Source organism: Lingula anatina, chromosome 8 (genome assembly GCF_051362555.1).
Source record: "Lingula anatina isolate TDL-2025a chromosome 8, LinAna3.0, whole genome shotgun sequence".
Classification (NCBI taxonomy): Eukaryota; Metazoa; Brachiopoda; class Lingulata; order Lingulida; family Lingulidae; genus Lingula; species Lingula anatina.
The window spans coordinates 18,066,661-18,088,562 of record NC_141774.1 but is presented as its reverse complement, the minus strand read 5'-3'; the positions used below and the strand labels follow the sequence as shown (position 1 = coordinate 18,088,562).

General features: G+C 39.7%; 2 protein-coding genes across 10 annotated transcripts; one reads left to right on the top strand and one right to left on the bottom strand.

Annotated features, from left to right (window-relative positions):
* Nucleotides 1-32: 32 nt before the first annotated feature.
* On the top strand, nt 33-3,095 carry LOC106170482 (mediator of RNA polymerase II transcription subunit 30). Its single transcript, XM_013550365.2, has 5 exons — nt 33-188; nt 771-1,091; nt 1,476-1,637; nt 2,008-2,109; nt 2,757-3,095. The coding sequence occupies exons 2-5, from the start codon at nt 780-782 to the stop codon at nt 2,853-2,855; spliced, it is 675 nt and encodes a 224-aa protein (XP_013405819.2). The 5' UTR covers nt 33-188; nt 771-779; the 3' UTR covers nt 2,856-3,095.
* Nucleotides 2,991-21,437, bottom strand: LOC106170480 (uncharacterized). Of its 9 annotated transcripts, none has more exons than XM_013550356.2 (8): nt 21,226-21,437; nt 10,663-10,895; nt 6,774-6,995; nt 6,494-6,587; nt 6,178-6,313; nt 5,300-5,435; nt 4,844-5,009; nt 2,991-4,448 (listed from the first exon to the last, which is right to left on the bottom strand). In XM_013550356.2, the coding sequence occupies exons 2-8, from the start codon at nt 10,889-10,891 to the stop codon at nt 3,806-3,808; spliced, it is 1,626 nt and encodes a 541-aa protein (XP_013405810.2). In that variant the 5' UTR covers nt 10,892-10,895; nt 21,226-21,437; the 3' UTR covers nt 2,991-3,805. The 9 variants fall into 9 exon arrangements, with proteins under 9 accessions (XP_013405810.2, XP_013405808.2, XP_013405812.2 ...); XM_013550354.2 differs by lacking the exon at nt 21,226-21,437 and adding an exon at nt 20,800-20,900; XM_013550358.3 differs by lacking the exon at nt 21,226-21,437 and adding an exon at nt 17,078-17,208.
* Between the last annotated feature and the right edge of the window lie 465 nt (nt 21,438-21,902).

Below are 21,902 nucleotides of genomic sequence, written 5' to 3'. Positions count from 1 at the left end.
AACATATAGACATTGTTCAAGGTATTTCCCTAAAACATTTGAGGATTTGCAAATTCTCGTTCAAGCCTCAATGCCAGAATAAAAATGGCGGCGCCCATGGTTTGAAGTGCTTTGTGTGTGCCCGGTAGTTATTTCTCCTAGCATAAGTTGATCGGCCTGCTATATCGCCCAAGAGCCGGCTCAGTGCGGTAAGCATAAAAAGTGCTACATCACTTGACATTGTTCTCAGCTGAAAGCATTTCTCTTCGTCTAGATAATTTCTGTTGAATTTTAACTTTACATTTAAAATGACCAGATTCAAAGACGGTGCATCAGTGCCAGCACAGTGACCTGATGCATATGTTTAAGAAACCTAAAAAATGTATTGCATTCAGTGATAAATGTCCACTTTTTTAGCTGCGTTCCTCGATCAAACTATATGTTTTTATTGCCTGTGAAGTCTGTAATAAAACGGCAGTAATTTATAGTTGTCGTACGTACGCATGTACAGTACTGTCGTTGGTTTTAATGAAAATTAATCAGTATCCCACATGGGGCGTGCCACATGTATTTTAGGGGAAATCTGCGTGTGTGAAATTTATATATGGGGCCCGGTTATATATAGCAATCAATATATGGAGACCTATTTTGATACGTTTATTCATTTTTGTCATACTGATGCCTGAACTGGTACAGCTGTGTATATTAGTGTATACTGATTTAAAAAATGAATAATAATAAATAAATGGATAAATGAAGCAGTATGCCACATTTGTTTTCTTTGCTTTAAGAATACCACAATGGCAAACCCAGGGCCATATCAGCAGTACCAGTATCAACAGCAACGGCAACAACAGCAGCAACAGTACAATCAACCAGGTGGCACAGCGATGCATCAGCAACCACCACCATCATTACAACAACAGTTCAGTGACAGCCACCAGGGATCTCTGCATCAAGGTCAGGGGTCATGGGGAGGTCAAGGTCAGACACAGCTGGCCTCTCCAACTAAAGACGTAAACACAGCCTCACTGTGCAAGACAGGCCAGGAAACAGTGCAAGAAATAGTGCAGAAAACACTGGAAATATTTCAAGTTCTTCACCAATTGAAGGTTGGTACTTTAAGAAATTGGCCCAAAATCCTATATGGTCTTTTAGGACACATGTCCCCTAGAGTCTGTGATTTCATATTGTGTTCATGTGGGTTTGACTCCCAAACCAAAAGTGCATTTGGTAGATACACAATTCTGGCAGTTCATGGTCTCTCTTAGAGTCAGACACAGTGCATTTTAAATGATGTGAGCTCACAGAAACTACAAATCTTGGCTTTCATTGTTGCAAGTATTGCCCTAAAATATAGCACAGGTGGTGTGCTTACTTTTGCCTCAGTTTCAGTAAAACCTGGGTATGAGTACCGAAGCTCTTGAAATAAAAAAATACAATAAATGAAATGTTTATAATTTGCGAATAATTACTGTGCTAATTGTGTTCCGCAGCTTCCTAACAATACAGCAGGGAACAGTGTACAGATGTACCAGGATAAGAAGGCCAAGTTGGAGGACCACATGAAAGCCATACAGGTCTCATTTAAGAAACTACGCCTAATGTATAACAAAGTCCAGGAAATATGTCAGCATTTTGATACCAAACAGACAGAAGTAAGTGCACATGTAAACTGGGATTATTCGGTAGGTCAGGAGTCGAGATATAAAAGGGAAATAAAAAGAAATTAATTTAAAATGAACAGTGGACATTTAATCAGAGGCATATCAGATAGACATAAGTGAAAATCTTGACATTTAAATTAATTTCTTTCATTTCATCTACTAGCTTGAGAATGATTCTAGAACAAAGCTCCAGCTGGGATTTGAATTTCCCTCTTTTTCTCCTATTTTTCATTTTTGTTGAAAAAACAATTAAAAATTAAGAAATAATATTTACAGTGAAGGCAAAGTTCAGGGGAAAGTTGTTTTTTTTCTTGGCCTGGTCTATTGCCATCTGATTATATTCCTGTAAAATTTGTTATAGAGTCTGATCCCATACATCAATGGTCCAGAGGTTGATGACGGTGGAGCTCATGCCACAGAAGCAGTTAGATACTCCTCTGAAGAACACAGGGAGATAGCAGAGGTCAGTGTGTGTGTGTGTGTGTGTGTGTGTGTGTGTGTGTGAGAGAGAGAAAGCAGGCCATTGTGTGAAGTGTAATAGAGAGAGAGCAGGTGTCTGTGTGTAAGATGTGACAAATAGCAGAGGTCAGTGTGACACTGTGTTAGGTGTGACTGAGAGATAATGGGTGTATGTCTGTGTGATGTATTGTGTTAGTTGTGACAATATAAGAAATAGTGAGATACCTGCGGTGTGACAGTGTGTTTGATGTTGTGAACATAAGTTGTGGTAGTATGTAAAACATTGATGTAGCAGCAGATGTGTTAGGTGTGACTACATGTGTGTGTATTAATATTAACTATATAAAGCAGTGAGATAGCTTAAGTTGATATTCTAGTATTTCCATATTTTGTGATATTCTACTAGCGTACCAGTTGGAAATTTCATAAATATTTGACCTTGGTAAATAACAGGAATTTTCTTTACCTGTGGCATTAATGTTAGCCTTTGAATATTCTATAAAACACTTTGTAAAATCTTTATCTTTGAACACTTTGCATATCAGGGCCAATACAACTTGTCTCAGGTTCTAGTAAGTCCAGACCTTTTTCTTGTTTCTCCGGGTTTAATCGACTTAAAATCGACCCATTTCCTTTGTTGTACCATTTCAGCAAATCAGAAACAAGAATCGCCATCTGAAGGAAATAATAGACCAGCTGCGGACGGTTATCTGGGAAATCAATACTATGGCTGCCATGAGAAAAACGTAGTTTGCAGTTTTTTTTTTTTTTTAATTAACTCTGGACTAACATATGATGAGTCCCTGGATAAAAAAAAAGAAAGTGTGAAATCATGACAAATGAAATTATGAACTTGGTGTCTGAAGGAAGAAATAAAAGGCAACATTATGGAGAGGAATGTTTTATTAACAATAGGTATGCTCTGAACAGATCCCTTCCATAATGATTTAATGTATGTATATACTGTATATAAATGATATGGAAACAGTAGTATGTGTTTGTCTGTTAATAATGAAAAGAAGGACAAAATGTTTCACTCTGTTATCGAGTGTATATAAGCTGCAGTGATCCAGGATGTACAAGGCTGAAGTCCTGTAGCTGAACGAGGATCATGTGACCCAGGATGTACAAGGCTGCAGTCCTGTAGCTATACAAGGGTCATGTGATCCAGGATGTACAAGGCTGCAGTCCTGCAGCTATACAAGGATCATGTGATCCAGGATGTACAAGGCTGCAGTCCTGTAGCTGAATGAGGAACCAAAATGTGATCTAGGATATTCAAAGATTCATCAGGTGATCTGGGATATACAAAGCTGCAGCTTAGAATCTATTAATATAAACAATCGTCATGTTATCTACGATGTACAAAGAAGCAGCTCAGAGACAAAACTGCAGCCCGGTGGCTATATAAAAAATTGTCATGTGAATTAGGATATACAAAACTTCAGTCTAGTAGTTATACAAGAGCTTATCATGTAATCTAGAATATACAAAGTTGAAGTACTTTAGCTATACAAAGGATTGTCATGCATAATGATATGGCATCACACATGAGTGATAGCAGTTATTTATAATGATTATGTTACATTTTGTTCATACAGTCTTATTCATACTGCTCCTGTTTACAAATAAGTCCGTTGTTACACAGATTCATCTGTCGCACTTTGACGAGTAGCGCCCAACACAGAGTTGAAATGAGCTCATAGCATCATGTTTTTGTATTCCATACCCTCAGGGTACGGGTACAGCGCCCCTGATGACGTCTCGGCGCGCTCTATCTCTTCAAGTTCGTCTTCAAAGAAAAACTTCTTTTCCCCGAAGGCCGGTCTGAGGTCGCTGAGCCAGCTTGCCTTGGGATCGTACTGAGCAAAAAATGGGTTCTCCGTCCAGGCAGGATTCCGCCCTTGTAAGAACTTGAGCACGAAGACCTTCTCACCTTGGAGCGTGGCGGTACCCAGCACGTGCAATTTCCCGGGGGACGCTGACATCGACGGTCCCCTAACCGTTCTCCCGATACCGGAGATGCTCGACGAGGCCTCTTGGTAGATCTTCACAGCCTCCGCTAACGGAACCTCGAAGTAATGTTTTGCGCCCGTGTCTCGTTCCACGAACATGTAGTAGGGGATGATTCCAAGTCTTACTTGCAACCGCCACATATCCGCCCACGTCTGCGGGTTGTCGTTCACGTGTCTGATCAGTGGCGCCTGTGCGCGGATAGTCGCGCCCGTCATCTGGATACGTCTAATGGCTTCCTGGGCGACAGGAGTGCTCAACTCTCGCGGGTGCGAGAAGTGACTCATGATGGCCAGATGCTTACCCGATTTCACCACTCTTTCTAACAACCTGAAACGCGCAAAAGACAATATTTTTCGTTTAAAAGGAATGACAAAATCGCTTCCTTTATTAATTAATTAATTAGTTTAGTGGTGGTACATGTTTTATTAGCTAATTTTTTTCTGTTTTGCGAAAAAAAAAACGTAAAAGGTTACTGGTAACGTCTTCTCGTTGTCTTTTGTGGTCAAAATATCGTGAGGTGATAACAGCATTATAAGTTTGTAGCCAGCAATTTTAAAGGGGGTTTCTTTTTTCGGTAAAGTGGGCTTTTCTTCCCCCTCCTCAAGCTTGAAAAATGGTACAGACCCTAGATTGAAATTTGACTTAGACCTTTTCAGGTCTTCTCTTTCGACCCCACCCCGAACCCAACTGCCCACGGGCCTGGCTTAAAGGTCAATACGAACCACAGAATGTCGTCGGAGTCCGAATCCGAGATGTACCGGTATGGCCAGTAGCCGATGGACTTGGTGCCAATGCGGACAGTGGCCACGTGGTCCAGTGTCGGGTCATTGATCAGGGGAAGAAGGTACCGCTGCCATTGACGAGCCGTCATTACCATGGGATCGCCACCTGGATTAAGCCAGAAATCAGACATAAGTGTGTTTAACGAATGTTTAGTTATAATATTAATGTGCAGATATTTCTACCATCAGTGGTGTATATGAAATGAAACACTGGGTTGATAATTGACTAGGCCCTTCTTGAAATTTGGGCACCGATGGCAAGCACGTCGGGTATACAATGTACTTGTAGAACCTACGTGTACTTGCGCATATGCACGTTCTTGGAAAAGCATAAAGGTGTTCACGCCATTGATTCTCCCTCTTTCCCTCTCTCCCAAAACATCTATCACAGCTTACCAGTGAACAACACATCGCTGACACACTTGTTCGTGCGCAGGTATGCCCGGAGAAGGTCCCCGTCAGTGCTCTGAAACTGTTGTTGACTGCCCACAGATGTAAACTGGGCCCAACGGAAACAGTAAGTGCAAAAAGCCTGAAATTACATTAAATTAGCCTTATTAGTACCCTGCACATGTACTGACAAACTGACGGCATACATGTGACGTCATGACGTAATGTTGACGTCACGTTGTAATGTGTTCACAACGCCGCCATCCAAACCGGGCTGAGACATTTCTGTTCACAGATCTATAGAAAGTGGTCACAGGCTTACGACTTTCATAGTTAACAGCTGTTAATGGGGGCGTCTCGATAGTCCGAAGGTTCATTGGTCCGAAGGTTCATTGGTCCGAAAAGTGGTAACATTTTCATCGATTTTTTAATCAAGGGTTCATTGGTCCGAAGGTTCTATAGTGAATATTCGGACCAATGAACCTTCGGACTATTGAACCTTCGGACTATTGCTACGGCTCAGAATGCTAGTGAGTACAGCTCAGTAGACAAGCCAGTCCCTTCAAAGAGGTCACGATAAAATTGGCCTCATTGCCGGCAACAGAGGCCTTCTTTTTGGTTAGAAGGTATAAATTATTCTGCAAGGACAAAGAATTATGCTTTTTACTGACAATCTACTAAAATGGGGATATTAACTGTCGTTAGCAGTCTTCGATGTTTACGTCTTAGACTTTTTTGACAAAGTCTTTAAACATAAATAACGTGTACACTCGCAATCATGAGAATGGTTTCAAACGATATTGAGGAGCACCTCATATAGACTAGTACTAAATGCACTGTATTTACGGGACGAATCTTGACTCAGCCGCTGTATATATCCCTACCTGGCAAAACTGGCCTTCAGAAGGGAAGAACAGGACCGTCTCCCGATACTTGTGTTGCATGCCGGGAAGCTCTTGACCATTGACTCGTGGTACGTTTAGAGTTTTCTGATTGGCTGGGTGTGGATTAAGCTCCGCCCTGCAATGTTGAGAAAAAATTCAGTAGGGCCTGCGCTGTACATGAAGAACCTTCAAAACGTCTTTTTTTTTCTGTACCTTGTTTAACAACGCGTAACTTTTAAGGGTGCTGTATTTGGTCACCGATTCTAGTATGACGTCACAAAGCTGGAAAGCGTTCGTGGGCCAGCTGCAACCATACCTTAGTTTTTCCACTGTTTCTCTCAGAACGGTACGGGTCACTCCACGTCGTAGAAGGTCGCGCACGTCCGCCAAACCCTCCTCCGACAGCATACCTGAAACGAGGAATTACTCCGAGATTTGAGGGTAACTGACGCTGTTTTGGTGCGGTTTTAAAGGAACACTGCTTCTGTACTAAATGCATAGAATTTCGTAAGAGACGTGTTTCACGTGAGAATGTACATGTAAAATATAATAATAATAATAATAATTGTATTGCAAAATACTGTCAACTGACTAACCTGGTTGTGGGAACACCAACTGGAAAATGGGATCATTGGGAACGCTGGACCAATCAATGAGGTCTTCTACCACGTAGTTGTTAGTGCGCATGGGCAGCACGCTTGCTGCCGCGACGTACGAAAGTGGGTCAAGATTGGTCCGATTCTCCAAATAAGTGTTGAGAATCCCCGGAATGTGACTTTTGCTGTAGAGCTTGTAGTCACGTGGCTGTATCTCTGGAACTGAAGAGGACACTAATCAAACTCTTATATATGTCACCCTTTCGAAACGAAAGGTTTCGGGATTTTTTTCTTTGTACTAATGTGCCAAAGACTCGTTTTGTATATTCAGAAGATGAATATTTCTGACAAAAGTATTTCTATTTAACTTTTAAAAAACAATAAAAAAAAAAATATATACATTTTACAATGTTTTAAATTTGGAATGAAAATACATTGTTATTTCGTCTTTAAATACCAAATTTACGTGCAAAGTATAAAACATCATACAAAAATACTGGAGAATAAGCAAGCCACTCTGATAAATACTCGAACGGACTTTTTCACGTGCTTCCAATTTCTACTAGTACAATTCTAACCTCTTGATAAGTACACACATACATCTATAACATTAACTTTCATAAAAGGAATAATAATATTCAGTACACTATTCTCAACATTGATATACACTGTAATAATCTGACTAGGCGCACAGGTGCGAAGTCCGCTGAAGCAGAAATCAGAGCAAGTTGTACATTCCACGTGATAATACTTAAATAGCAACATATACAGTACAAACTTAGCCAACAGCGCACATAGAGAAAGGAGACCGAAATTATATTATTTTCATTTTAAATAAGAAAAAAATATTAAATTTATTTTTTTTCGTAACAATTTCCACAGTTTAATTCTTTATCTTGCCCTGTAAATAATGCCGTGATCTTTTTCATTTTTTTCCGGAAATATGCAAACTCAGTTGCCCTTTGCCAAAAGCTGCATCTTTCGTTCTCCGCTGAAACTGTGCGCGCTGATGTCCAGTTCAGACATATTTACAAGCATTCTACCAGTGTCAGTGTAAAGGTACAGACGTGCGGGTAACGAAGTTGCCATAGAAATGGATTTTGAGTTTTGTAGTGCCTTATAATTAAACGGAAATTTTATGAGAACGAATATTCATTAAACTTCATTTTCCCCAATACCTGAGAACGAAACCGGGACGCTCATATATTACAGTACACTCAATGAAAACAAAGTGATGCGAATTTCAAAGCCCCAGTTTAATTTTTCTTCGAATGGATTTTGGTAAAAATTCATTTCTTTCTTCTGAGCCACACGTGCTGCACTCTACATTGTAACACTTTTTCCCGCCACAATGTGGCATGCACAACATTACATCACAGTTCTTCAGACTACTGATTGATTACGGTTGATGCTGAGCAGGCCATAAGAATCCGGCCGGAAATTCCAACCTGATTCCCTGATCTGTCGCCCCCGCACTATCATCTCCAAGGTCATGTGATTTTCTTCGAGAAATCTCGAGAATCAGCTGCATCTGAAAATATCTCCATTCCAATATTGCGTTCTTGCACTGAGAGTCTCATTCTGGGAAACATGTATGAGATTATTGAAATTCTCTACAACTCAACGCACAGTGCGCAGATATAAGTTTTACACAATGTTGTCTCCCATATTATGCATGGTATGGTTCATCATTGGACATCAAGCATATTTTGTTGGTACAAGTGCAGTTTGTAGGCCTATCATTTGCCAGTATCTACTGATGCAATAATGACTATTGTACCGGTTTCTTATCCAAGTTCTTATATTTGTGGCACTTCCTCTTTGCAGTGACAAATATGTCTTAAAAGTGTTTTAAATGTTGTCAACAGTTAGTCCAGTCTTTCCTATTAAGGTTTGGCAATTTACAATAGTCGTAGTAGCATTACATATGGCCATGGACTTCTCACAAAATCGTTACGCATACAGTTTGAACGATTGCATGATTTGAATATTGACAATATGTTTCTGTACTTAACATTTCAATGTGTCAGATTGGACTGCATTTTTTTTTTGCCAAATGCCTACATGTGTATGGGTCGGATTCTTAAATCCACCGTCATTTAGCACTTCCACTTTTTTACCCGCTATATAGGGCATCCAACTAATGATGGGTTGTTTTTAAAATTAATTGCAGCCATTACGAAAAAAAAAGGCAGAATGCAATCCACAGCAAAGCTGACACCTTTACAGACAGTGGACAAGAAAAGGAAATAAAGACTAAAAGCAATGGCAAATAGAAAAACAGGAACGCTTTTCAGTAACACACTGGAGTAAACTTTTGCATTTAACAAAACTATAGCTCAACATTTTCAAAACTGCCTGCTGATTATTACTTTGACGAGAGAACAGAAAACTACAGCAAAATTACTTGTTGCACAATATATACTATCCGCTGCAACATTAGCGACAGAAAAAAAGGAATGTGTTAACAGGATTGTAATTGTTAAGGTGACCCTCCCCATTCAATGGCGGCCATTTTGGATTTTGGCCAAAAATAGACTTTGCCATGGGGGGATTCATGGGGGAAATTTTTTGGGGCAATATTGGGCCTTCAACGGACCGGAATCAGTTGAAAAACCTTTGTCCCAATTTTTTCCAACCTAAGTTGTTTATTGACTGGCCTATGTGTTATACCAGGGTAAATATACAGTGCATTCAATACTGTGTCTGTATATAAAATTATCCACTTGACCCAGTTTTCGTCGCGTTGTTGGTCTGACCACAAAAATGACAAGAATGGGGCTAAGGAGAGGAATGTCCGGCAGTTTAAATGATGTCCAGCATTAATGTCAACGATCTATTCTGATAACCGTTAATGCGTTGTAACACGAAAAAAGAGAACTGGAACGTTTTAAAGGGAAAATGGGCGATTTTTTTTGTGCTACATTAAAGCTATGATTTAGTTGCGTAATGTTTACAGGATAGAATGAAAAAAAAAAAGAATAACATCTCATCGATGTTGCACCCGCAATAACATGATCGGTATGGCGAAAAGGGTAAATTCTTTCAAGCAGTTCAACCGGCATTAAAAAATGGTCTACAAAAAAATTTTGCATATAGTATTTTGAATAGCTCGGAAATATCAAGCTGCCATCATTTTTAAGGAAATTGTAAAAACGCGTCAATGAACAATACATTTAATGCAACAATTTGCATACTATCTATCGAAAGAAGTGAGGGAGAGGGGTGGAAGTATTGCCCAATTCTTAGTACCAAATAAATTGATGATGATTTAAAAAGATGCGTAGATAGCATCCAAGAATCGCCAAAAACTCAAACCGATGTCAGAATGTGTATTAAGCTTTGAGACTAACATATTAATTTTTGTTTCGCCTCAAAACGCTTGTAGATCTTGTAAAAAAAATGTTCTCTCTGAACGTGGGAAATAAGCGTCCCAACTTAAATCGTTAATCGAATTAGTGTGAAAATATTCATCACAAATATATGATATGACTTTATATCTTGTGCCATGAAAGCGCCCTCACCATGGTTACAAGGTTATGTACCAAATACCAGTCTCGGTTTCATTTCACCAGGAAGCTTCTCAAGAAGTTACACTACGCATTTCACCTAGTTTCTTGAGATATTTCCGTTTTAACTAACATTTTCTATGTGATAAGTTTCAATCCAACATCTTGATATTTCTTTTAAATGTATATGCAAATTGTTTGCGACCTTCGATGAAGATATGTAGCAAGATTGACAGCGTTTTGTTACGAAACAAAATGTCTTAAAACCGGGTGTTCGACACCACTCTATTGAACCGTAATATAATAATAAAAACTAAAGTATCGACTTCTTTAATTAAATATGCGGAAAATAAACCAAAATACAACAGCGAAAAAATTACCTTCTTTAGTTTTCGTGGCTGTTGTCAGGTCAGCAGAGAGCTGGTTGGCTGACGTAGTAGACGCAGTTGGCGTTAAACGCGTACGCCTGTTTGACGTCATACGTAGCGGTTTTTGGGGAATGTCTGTTGTGTGGAGCAGACGACTGATGGAATCCAACCAATCATCTCCAAAGACACTCTGTCGTCTGCAGACGGGTACAGTGCGGGATAGTCGTTTCATCATTTCCATGTACCTACAATATCAGCGATAAAGAAAAAAAGAAAATGGTGATTTATTAGCGGAAAACAAGAAAGTAGCTTAACATATATATGTATTCAGTGGACTACCAGTCCTGTATATAAGTTAAATTTAATGCCAAGGGAGTTGATATATTGTCTGGCAGACAGAGATCAATCACAGGTATGCCTACGGCACTAGTTGTCCTGTTAACCTATATTAGCCATATCATCTTTACCGCTTCCAGCGTCACTGATTTATCATAGGACAACGTGCAGTACAACAGTAATGATGAAGACAGCATTCGGTAACTTGCCAAACACACAGAACGTTGAAGAAAAATAAAACAAAAATTACCAAACTCGTCACATAAACTTGACTAGAAACCCGCAGCTTTTCCCACTGGACGAAGCAGGCCGCAGCGCACTTTGTGAACTAGAGGTCACGTGATGCATCAATGTATTACGTATTGCATGCGGTGCTGAACAAACGAATGTCCGAAAACGACGTCCGGTCCATTATGAGAATGTTTGTACTTTTCTAAAGGCGACTCACTTATGCTTAAGCCGGAATCAGGTGACAATGTGGATTGAGGGATTGAGATAACAAAGTCTACGTTCCAAGGCCATGCATGGGACCTCCCTCTAACTGGGTTAATACCCCCCCCCCCCCCCCACCTACCCCAACCACTCAAACTTCACAAAAATTGGGATGTATTTAATAATTACCGAAAAGATGAAGTGAATGCACATGTCCATGGATTAAATATTTGGCTTTCTGTGCTTTACATCAAGACTACAAAATAGGCTTATACAGAGCATTTAAAGAAAAAATCATTCACTTGACCTTTTAAGCTACAAGATTTCTCATTCGTCTTTCATTAAATTTCGTTACACTTCTTTTGAAACATCTAGTTTCAATTTTTTTAATATGAGAAAAGAGTTGTCATGTCGCGAAGAATTCACGAAGCCATAGAATTCATACGAAAGGCCCTTGGCACAGTGTCAGATGATTGATCGGTACTTTTCCATCACTTACACAGCACGTTGTTTTACTAGTTCCTGACATCCTGGTGAAGGTTTTCAGTCAGAGATTTCATAAATGATACATACATCACGTGCCTTAAGCGTGTTCAGCGACAGCTGGTAGCTGCTTTGATTGTGTTCCCAATCCTAGATCCATCTAACAGGATCGGTCCATCTTCACGGGGTTTCTTGCTAAATTGCTTTCAACTTAAGTGGCTTAGATGTCTGGGACGCCTACAAAAGCTGCTAAACGATAGTTAGGCTGTATTCCCAGAGCTTTTAGATCGATCTATCCCCGCGGGGAGTCTTTCTAGATTACTGTCAGATAATCCGGCTTAAATGTCCGTCCCGCCTACTACAAGCTGTAAGTAGGTAATTAACTTCCGTGTCCGCTCGGCTGACAGCTATTTAGCGTGAACCCCCAGGGAGTTAGGTCGATCTAAAGTAGATCGATCTAATCTCTGGAAATGGGGTCTTAATTTCCCCCCTTTCAGCTTCTGTAGACGTGACAGACATCTAAGCCCCTTAAGTTAATTGCAATTAAGCGAGAATCCCTTTTTAGATAGCTCGATCCAAAATTAGTACGATAGGGTCTGGGAATGGTCTCTTTGACTGGCTTTTTTAGCCTTAACTTGTATTATATATTTTACTGTATTAATATTTTTAGCTGTCTATTCCCTTAATGACTTCATTGATCTTATTCTTTTCATTTTAACCTAGTAAGTGCAGTGAACATTTAACTGGATTTTAGACTATAAATTATTATTATTATTATTATTATTATTATTCAGGCCCGTAGCCAGCAATTTCAAATGGGGGGTTCGTTTTTGAAACAGTGGACCTTTTACCATAAAACGTTCATTTACCTAGATCAAATTTTTTCCAAAGTGGACCTTTTCCCAGCAAAAAGGTCGGTTCTTTCGAACCCCCCCCCCCCCCCCCCCCCCCCCCCCCCGGCTACGGGCTTGTTATTATTATTATTATGAGGGAATGCTAAAGATAGAGAAAACTGCTCTTTTGTTCCGTGTGCCTAGCAGTAGTTTTATCAGAATTGCGGAAGCGTTCTCGGCGTGCTTATACACGTATTTTAATAGCCTTGCGTGCTTAAATGAATTTAAGACTAGTGCCTTAATCTTTAAATCGAAATCATTCTTGATCAGATTTCATGCATTTTTCCATTAAGAATTTAATATCGTTTAAAAGCTATTGTTTCATTCAAGAAATCTGCTAAAGACATAATCATGTACTTTACACCATTATTATAAGAACAATATAGGAAGAATTAAAGGTATCCTTTTCGAGATTTTTCCCGGCAAATCGCATTTCACAAAGTATTGCTCGACCCATATTTTCCTTCGGGTTCCGTGCTTTATTCCATTTTTAACATGTTTTAGTTCAAACTGACTGGCCGGTCATTTTCAACGTCATGTCTTCGAGTACTTTTCATTATGAACTATCGACGTCTGGTACTTTTATTTGAGGAGTTCTATCCTTTTAAGAATCGAAAAGATAAGTAACTATGCGGAATAGGAACAGTAGACATTTTCAAACGCAGTACATGTAAGGTACACATCACTTATCAAATAACCCGGTCGAGGTCCGTAGAGTCAATTACGATTGAAGTTAAGCTTCAACGTAAATTTATAACTTGAGTAATACACGTGCGCGGCGCATTTACGTCGCGAGCACGCGCGCGTGTGTGAGTAGGTCAACTTAGACAGGACTAAATATTTCGTTTTAAAAGCCCCCCCTCCCCCAAACCAACTCCAAAACTCCACACACTCACGACTCTTTTGTACTACAACTCATTGACATTTCTTATTAAATTTTAAAGATAGATTTCTTTACCTCGCTTTTCTATTAATAACAGGTACCATGTACGCAGATTTACAATGTAATGTACAAATGACAGCGTGTACCACGTTATCTGACTTTCTTGTTAGGATGTTGCTTGTGTATATATGGAAACCAGCTGAAGTTATCTCCAAAATATGTGGAAGTCATATAATTTTTTGCCACTACTTGACTACATTTACACTTGAACCCGTGACCCGAATTTTACCTTATTCCAAGACTTCTTATTCCACCGCACCTTTCTACATGTACAACCAACTGGTCTTATCCCCTCCTATCTCGAAAGTCAAAACAGGTATGTTGTCGACAAACAGTATAAATCACAATGGAGCAGGTTAAAAAAAATATTTATGTTTCACTTAGAGCCCACTGAAAGGTACACAGCTGTTCGGGATCTTGACTTCAAAACATCCAAGATAAAACACAGAAGCATTCAAAACATGTCTTTTTTAATCAGTACGTAGCTGTAATGTGATCTGCACGTTAGGTAATACAGCGAGTGACTTTTTTTATAACGTGGTGTTTCAGTTCTCTATACAGACTAATACAACAGCACTACCACAATATATTATTTGGTCTCAGTTTTGTTTCAATTAATAAAGGTTTGCACCAGCCAGTTTATGGAAAGGCATTCTTCTTGTCTCAACACTTTTGACACCTAATTTTCTTCAACGTTGGTCTTTTATACTTTGCAATATTAAATGTAAAATCAGCACTTTTTGTATCATTATTTCATGATTAATTTTTTTACCGAAATTGTACCTCTTTAGCATTGTTTTAAATCACCCTTTATAAAACATTATTTTTCTATCAATTAACAAGGAAATAAGGCTGTTTTATAAATGGTCTTATTTCCTTTCGGGACAGTAGTTCGCAAAACACTTTCAGACCTATAAAGTTAACGCTAAATCGACTGCACGTAGAGGGCTATCCAAATGAAGCAGTCTTCGTTCAAAGACTAAAGTTTGCAGAAGTGTCTCCAGGTACATCTACCCTATCCTAGCGTACACGTGCCATAGGAATTCCTCATTAACCTCCGAGTCACGCGCACACGCGTGGTTTATAAAAGACGAGCAAATTCAACCTGTCAGCCGCTTCATCTTTAAATCCAAATCCGTGCCCCTGTCCTAATACCCTTTACGTAAGCCAGCATAATGAACATATAATGTTAAAGTTCACCTCACGCTCGAGGATACCGGAGGAGACAGGATTGTGCCGGTAGTATGACGTCATGTGACGTCAAGTGGTGTAAGACGTGAACCTGAGTGGTCATTTTTAGCTGGAGGTGAACGGGAGTGAAGATGTGGGCTCAGAGAAAAGCAGTTTTTCCAACAACATAGTAATATAACATTTTTTCTTTTGGTATTTTGGACAGAAAATATATGTAGAAATAATAGGTACATGATAAGAAAACGTGTTTTGATACTTGAAGGTGCAAAATCGTGCTTAACTTCCTAACAATTTGTTTTGAAATATATTCTGCATCGACCGACAGCGCAACAAAGAGCGTCAATGGAAAATAATTCGTGCGAGGCAGTAAATCGTTGTCATGTGGAATTTTTGCATGTATGTAATCTGACATGCCCATATCTAATCATTTTTGGGTGTTTATGGTATGTGCTGCAATTATAACGATGTTTTAGAATCCTTGAAGGACCTTGTGAAAACCAGGAAGTAGTTCGCAACTGACAACTGAATCGCACCTAACCACGGTTGCTGTGCAATGATTTGTCTTTTTTTAAATATTTGACGAGTTTTTAGATGAGCGCGGTTCAATTGGCATTTGCAACAAGAAGAATTTTCCGCTCCAAAGAAACAAAAACCAGACGATTTACATGAATGAGTGATCTTCGTATCAGGAAGACAATATAATTGCGAATTAAACGAGACTTACCTGTGAGTTAAAGTTTGATTAAAAGTCAACCGATCATCAGTCAGAGATGGGAAAACACAGCCGCTAGTCAGTATTTAACGCTTAAATGGTCTCAATAAAGTATTAGGGTTGCATGGTCACAAAGAACAGAGTTCCGGATAATACAAGTTTTTGTAAGCACTCAGCTTTTTGTACCTACCTGCGGCAGGTGTTGTTTACTTAACGCTTTTCTTTCGTTATTTGCTATCGCCCGTCCCCCTCCTGGCTAGATACCTAACTTAAACCAGTCCAAGCCAGGATTTTAAAAGCATTTTAAGAGTATAAATAGCTTATTGTTAAATTTATTTGAGGACAATTACAACTTTTCAAACATATATTGGCATATAAATAGCCTAAATCAGTATCGCAAAAATAAAATATTCCTATAAACCGCCTCCTAACAAACGTAGGTGGCCAGTCATATTGACACAGTTTGGAAATAACACGTGTTAGATCTTGTGTTAGATCCGACACGAGAGTCTCGCAATATCTGATAGGGGCCATTCAGAATAGAAGATCCGAGTATCAACTGGTCCAAGGCTCAAATATGGCGGACCCGACATGAAAGGAAGACCGCTTAATCCTATAATGGTCTCACCGCCTCTTACGCGCCTCACCACGCGTCGTCCCTGCAGGGGCACACTAATTAAATCACGGTTCCATTCGACCAGACGCTTGGGGAGGTGTGTGAGAGGCGGGGAGACCATTACAGGATTAAGCGGTCTTCCTTTCACGTAGGGTCCGCCACATTTGAGCCTTGGACCAGTTGATACATGGAGAGCATTCACATCGAGAAGAGCCGAGGTCTAGCAAGGACGAGACCTAAACATGGCGGCCCTACATGAAAGGAACAGGGGTGGAAACGCGCTACTTATTTGATTATGACGAGCCTTACCGTCAGTACCGGATATTGGTTTGTTACCTTGAGGGGCAATTAGGCTTGGTCTTTGCGGCACGCATGAACAGTAGTCGATCTACCACACCTAGGTCTTTTGTTTTTGACAACTGTTCACTCGTCAACGAGGTGCTTGTTCAAGACTACAGACTGATATCTACTAGTACTACCAGTGGCTTCATTAGTAACGTTCCCACAATACATGGTTTTCTGTCTGTGCGTACATACCCTGAATTTGGTTAGCCTCACTGACGAGAACAATGGACGTTTCTCGCCCCTCTCTAGGAAACCGCGTAATCATTGAGAGACCATTAAAGGATTACGCGGCCTTCCTTTCAAGGGTAAGATAGAGTTTAAAATTACATACAAACACCTTCTATGCATACAGGTGAAGAGACCACTGACTGATATCACGGAGGGCTCTACTAAAGTCGGTTACAAAATTGAAGAAGAGTCTGTTTAGTAAGAGAGTACATATATATATCACAGACCTATACAACTGAAATAATTACCTTGAGGAACAGGTGCTGTCTGTCAGCTATCAAGCTTGCTTCAAGTCTTGAACAAAACTAAGTGTGAGACACTAATACACTGTCACCCTCTCGCGATATATGCCATGAACACCTCTCGCTGACGATCGAGGTGTGATGACATTTATTTGACATACATACCGAGAAAAATACTGTCATTCCATCCTAAACACTCCTAAAACCGAATTAAGTGACCTTAGACCTCGGTGGAGGAGGAGAACAAAAGATTCAGACGTGGTGTAACTTGTATTAACTGCATGTCTTGTATGCATGCGTTACAACCCGCTAAGGCACACAAATGCTACTCATCGAAGCACTGAGCCGTGAACACACCTGAAAACATTAATTTGGGACTGAGCGTCTATCACCATAATGAAAGAAGAAAGCAAAAACAAGCTGGGATATCACGGTGGTTGCAGTCATTACGCATGAATCTTTGCAAACCTACTTGTGAAACGAAATGAAATACTGCTATAACATTTAAAACTTCAAAATATTACCATTACGTATATATTTGAATGTTTAAACTGAATTGAAACAGTGTTATATTATGCTGATGCGACTTTAATCGCTAATAACTGCGAATAATTTCAAAAATATTTCGCACATGGCGGATATGGATTGCAGTCTTGGCTCTTAATTTCCGTTATGAATCTACCGGGGTATATAGCCAACCAATAGTCTGGCCAACGTCTCTAGACCAAAAATTACGCCGCTTGTGCCAGTCGCATATTATACGTCGCATATTACACGTACAAACATGTCGCACTTTTCTGCGTGTTTGCTGGAATGCTGTCTGCAACCTTTTTTTTTTTTCAAATTCAGCAGAACCGCTTTGATTCTGCATCAGCGTGCAACTTATGTAACCATTGGTTGACGTGTAAGTTAGATACCCCGACAGACCCCTAGTCACGCGAAGGTTATGCGACATCCACTCGTGCTACAGGTGCGCACTCTTGTAATACAAGATCGGTAACTCTCGCTGACTCGGGGTCTATCTATCACGCTCTATAGATGTTATATGGAATAAACTCTGCCACGTGCGTTGATCATCTCCCGCCAAATTCTTTACGTAATGTCTTACCAATTTGGTCACTTTTTGCTAAATACTTGATGTGTAAGACTGAGTTCCCACAGATTTGGGTCGATCCATCTGGATCGACCCAACTCCTTGGGGGTTCACGCTTAATTGCTGTCAGCTTCCGGGAACCGAGCGCGCACAAAATTTAATTATCCCCTTGCAGCTTTTAATAGGCGGGACAGACATTTAAGATGGTCAAGCTGACAGCAATCTAGTGAGATTCCCCAGGGGGATAGATCGATCTAAATATCTATGGGAATGGTCTCTAAGGTCAACTCGCTTGTAGAGTATTCAATCAACCGTCGGGGCTAACGGGGCAAACAAACCATGCTGTCTAAACGTGTGTACATGTATGTGTAGTCGACTTTTAGTTTTTAGAGTATTTTAATAATCTTAAAAGATCACGCTATGGAAACTCATTAAATGCTATATTCGGATATTCCTTACGTAACTTTTACGTAACAAGATAATGAGATGAAATGAACAACTGTTGAAATAAGAGTTTTCATGGCATGCGACATCGTGGAACCCTCCTACTTTCATCATTAAAAACAGATACCATACTGCTGTTCAGCTGCTCGTCTCAGCAGTGTGCCTTCTAAAACCAGAAGACAGCTGAGCTGTCTACGGGGCATCAGCTCTATAAAAGTATGGTTATATGAAAATTATGCAATTATGTATACCCTTTATCATTAAAACTATATATATATATATATATATATATATATATATATATATATATATATATATTTGTCTCTGCACGTAAAACAAATACTGTACATATTTTAAAATGAAGAAAAACATAACGCCAATGATGGATAAAAAACTTAAAAGTAAAACAACAACAACAAAAAATAAATTAATTAAAAACAGGGTAGAGGCAAGGCGTCAGGTAAGGGGATGGGGGGGAGTGATTGCATTTGAATTAACCTGTTTACTCATACTGACCACAGAGTCAAGTTTGGGGGTGGGGGGCTGGGAGGATGAAACCAAACCGAAAGTACGTAAGTCGACCGGTGATTGAGTCTGTCATTTATAAATACTGTGCATCGTCAGGCTTATTAAAGCACATTAACACCGGGGCATTCAGTATCTCAGCACCTGGACTGTGTTTTATGGGACGACGAAAGTCAAAACACGTACATTTAATCCGAGTGTATTCTGAGTGTACTGCTTGATTTTACATACAAAAAGAAACCAAAGGTCAGAGTAATTACGGCTTACAAGTTCAAGTTTCACCAGTTCGATAAAATATCCACTGCTCTTATTTGTTCAATCTACTTGGCGACCCACAAGTGGAACTTGTCAGACATGCAAAGCTGGACCCTCTTATTTTGGTTTTAAAACAGCCTCATCGTATTTCTTGCGAAACAGACTCAGCTGCTTCAGCTGCCACTACTTGGACTAACAAGACAGGATTACGCCAATATTTGACCATTTTGTTTTCTTCTCTCTCTCTCTCTCTCTCTCTCTCTCTCTCTCTCTTGATTATTATATATTAACAGGGGCGGATTTAAGCCGTCTTCTGGGTCTTACGGAAGACGGTCAGATTTTCAAGTTTACATTGACGGGTATCTACACTGTAATTTTTTCTGTTGGAAGACGGTCATAATTGGAGAATGAATCAACAAAGATATTTGGAAGACTGTCAGTAAATAGGTCTGGACCCGCCCCTGATTAATCAATCAATAATTATATGAATTCAGTTTCCTTGGCGGAGGTCTGTGCTCTCTGCAATTGAGTGCCTTTTTTCATTATAAATTACATGTACTGGTACATTACTTAACCAGTGTGCGATTAGAGGCTACAGCTGCGGTTAGACAAGAATCCATTTTATATAGCATCAGCTGCTTATATAATAAGGGATCGATCAAGTTGCTCGTAAATTTCAAAAATAGCCTGGTGTTAAAAACATAGCTGGATTCATATGGAGAGGCCCATTCTGGTTAGGTACTTGAAAATGCTGTTCAAATCTGTCCGGTTTCTCCTCGGCAGCCCCTCTTCACTCGATGCACCCAGTATTTCTAACACGTATCAGATTATAAATCAAGGACTGGAAGTGGGCATTAATGAATAGCTCCTACGTTTTATTCGTTTTTTTTCTAAGATCCATTTTAGCCAGGATGCAAGGCGGTCCCTTTTTTCATATGAAATTTATAGAGGTTATCACCGACATGTCTTTATTTTATCTGTATATTTTTTTTCTTAGTTCGATTTTTGAAAAAAATTCTATTCTGAAGCTCGTTTGAGGATGCCTGGGACGTATCTTACAAACGAGCACAATTATATACACTGAATTTTATTTATGTATTTATTTATTTCATAAATACTACGGCTGCCTAAATTACCTGCTCTCTATCTAAGATCTAATAAACGGATATATTAGATGTTAGTCTCTATACAGGGAGCTTTGCAACCTCACCAGATCAAACGATATTAACTCCCAGCAGGTGGCGACCTCTGCTTAGATCAACACAATTAATCAATACAGTGCCCGCATGTATGCTAAAGTCTGTCTAGAACAACGTTACATGTTGCTAACTACGTTAATGACCAATTGAGTTAACCATTATTCGCTTTTCTATAACTAGTTTCGATTCTTCGCCAGACATTTTTTACTCACGTGCCTATTCCCACGTTTCTCGACCCCTCCTCCTCTCCTCCCAGACCCCTTATACAGTACGTAACAGCTAGAGAGGAAGCCAGCATGTGAAACGTTCTGTTTGTTTAGCCTACAACTCTCCCCGTTCGCGATTTAAAAAGAACGTGTAAAATCACTAGTATCAAGCATATTATGTGTATTATAAGTAGGATATTTCGCGTCTGTTCAGGAATTCATGTAATCAAAAAACCCAGGGCAATGTTCAGTAACCCGGATTTCATTGTTAGGAAGTATTAAAGGCTATTAAAAACCTCACAGTTTAAAACGCAATGAAAACCACCAATAATCATAACGCTACATATATCGGGCATCTATCATAATTAATGTCAAGATCTTTGACAGTTAACGGTGCATAAATATGATATCACAATGGCCATTTTTACTTACCTCGCCTTCTTGTTTAATTTGGGCACTGCTCGTCTATGTCCCAGTGTTGGCCTTGGGAAGATGAACAGGAGCCTTCTCGCTACTTTAGTTCAAGTCCTTTACTCGTATTAGTTTAACCTCCGTGATATGACCTCGGAGTCATTGTTGACTTATCTTCCCTTATTGTACCAGCAAAAATGAATACGAGGCAATATACTGGATATATTGGTGTATATAGCAGTGATCGAAATTCTGAGAGGCCTTCGAAGGGGGAGGGGCAGGCATGCTGTAGAAGTTAACGCGAAAGGCCTATTTGAGAGGAAAGTGTGTGATTGCGCAAGAAATTTGACATACTCTGGTATGCACTTGTATTACGTGCTCTCCGACCACAGGCTGCGCTGGTAGTGGTTTACAAAAATGTTGTCCCCACATTGTAATTTTGTATAGTATTTTAGGGGGTCCTGATAGCAAAGGTTTTATATTACGCGAGCTTCTGTTCAGCAGATTAAATCTGTTCAACAACCTGATGCGTGTCAGTGAAGGGGTCAGAGGCGATCGAGAGTTGAATGGGAGTGATGACGCAGTTTTTAAGTGAAACCTGTCGTCCTAATATACATGTATCTGTTGATTTGTTTGTGCTACAGCCTTTTTTACCAGCAGGGTTATATTTAATTATTGATTTTGCGCGGTAAACACTC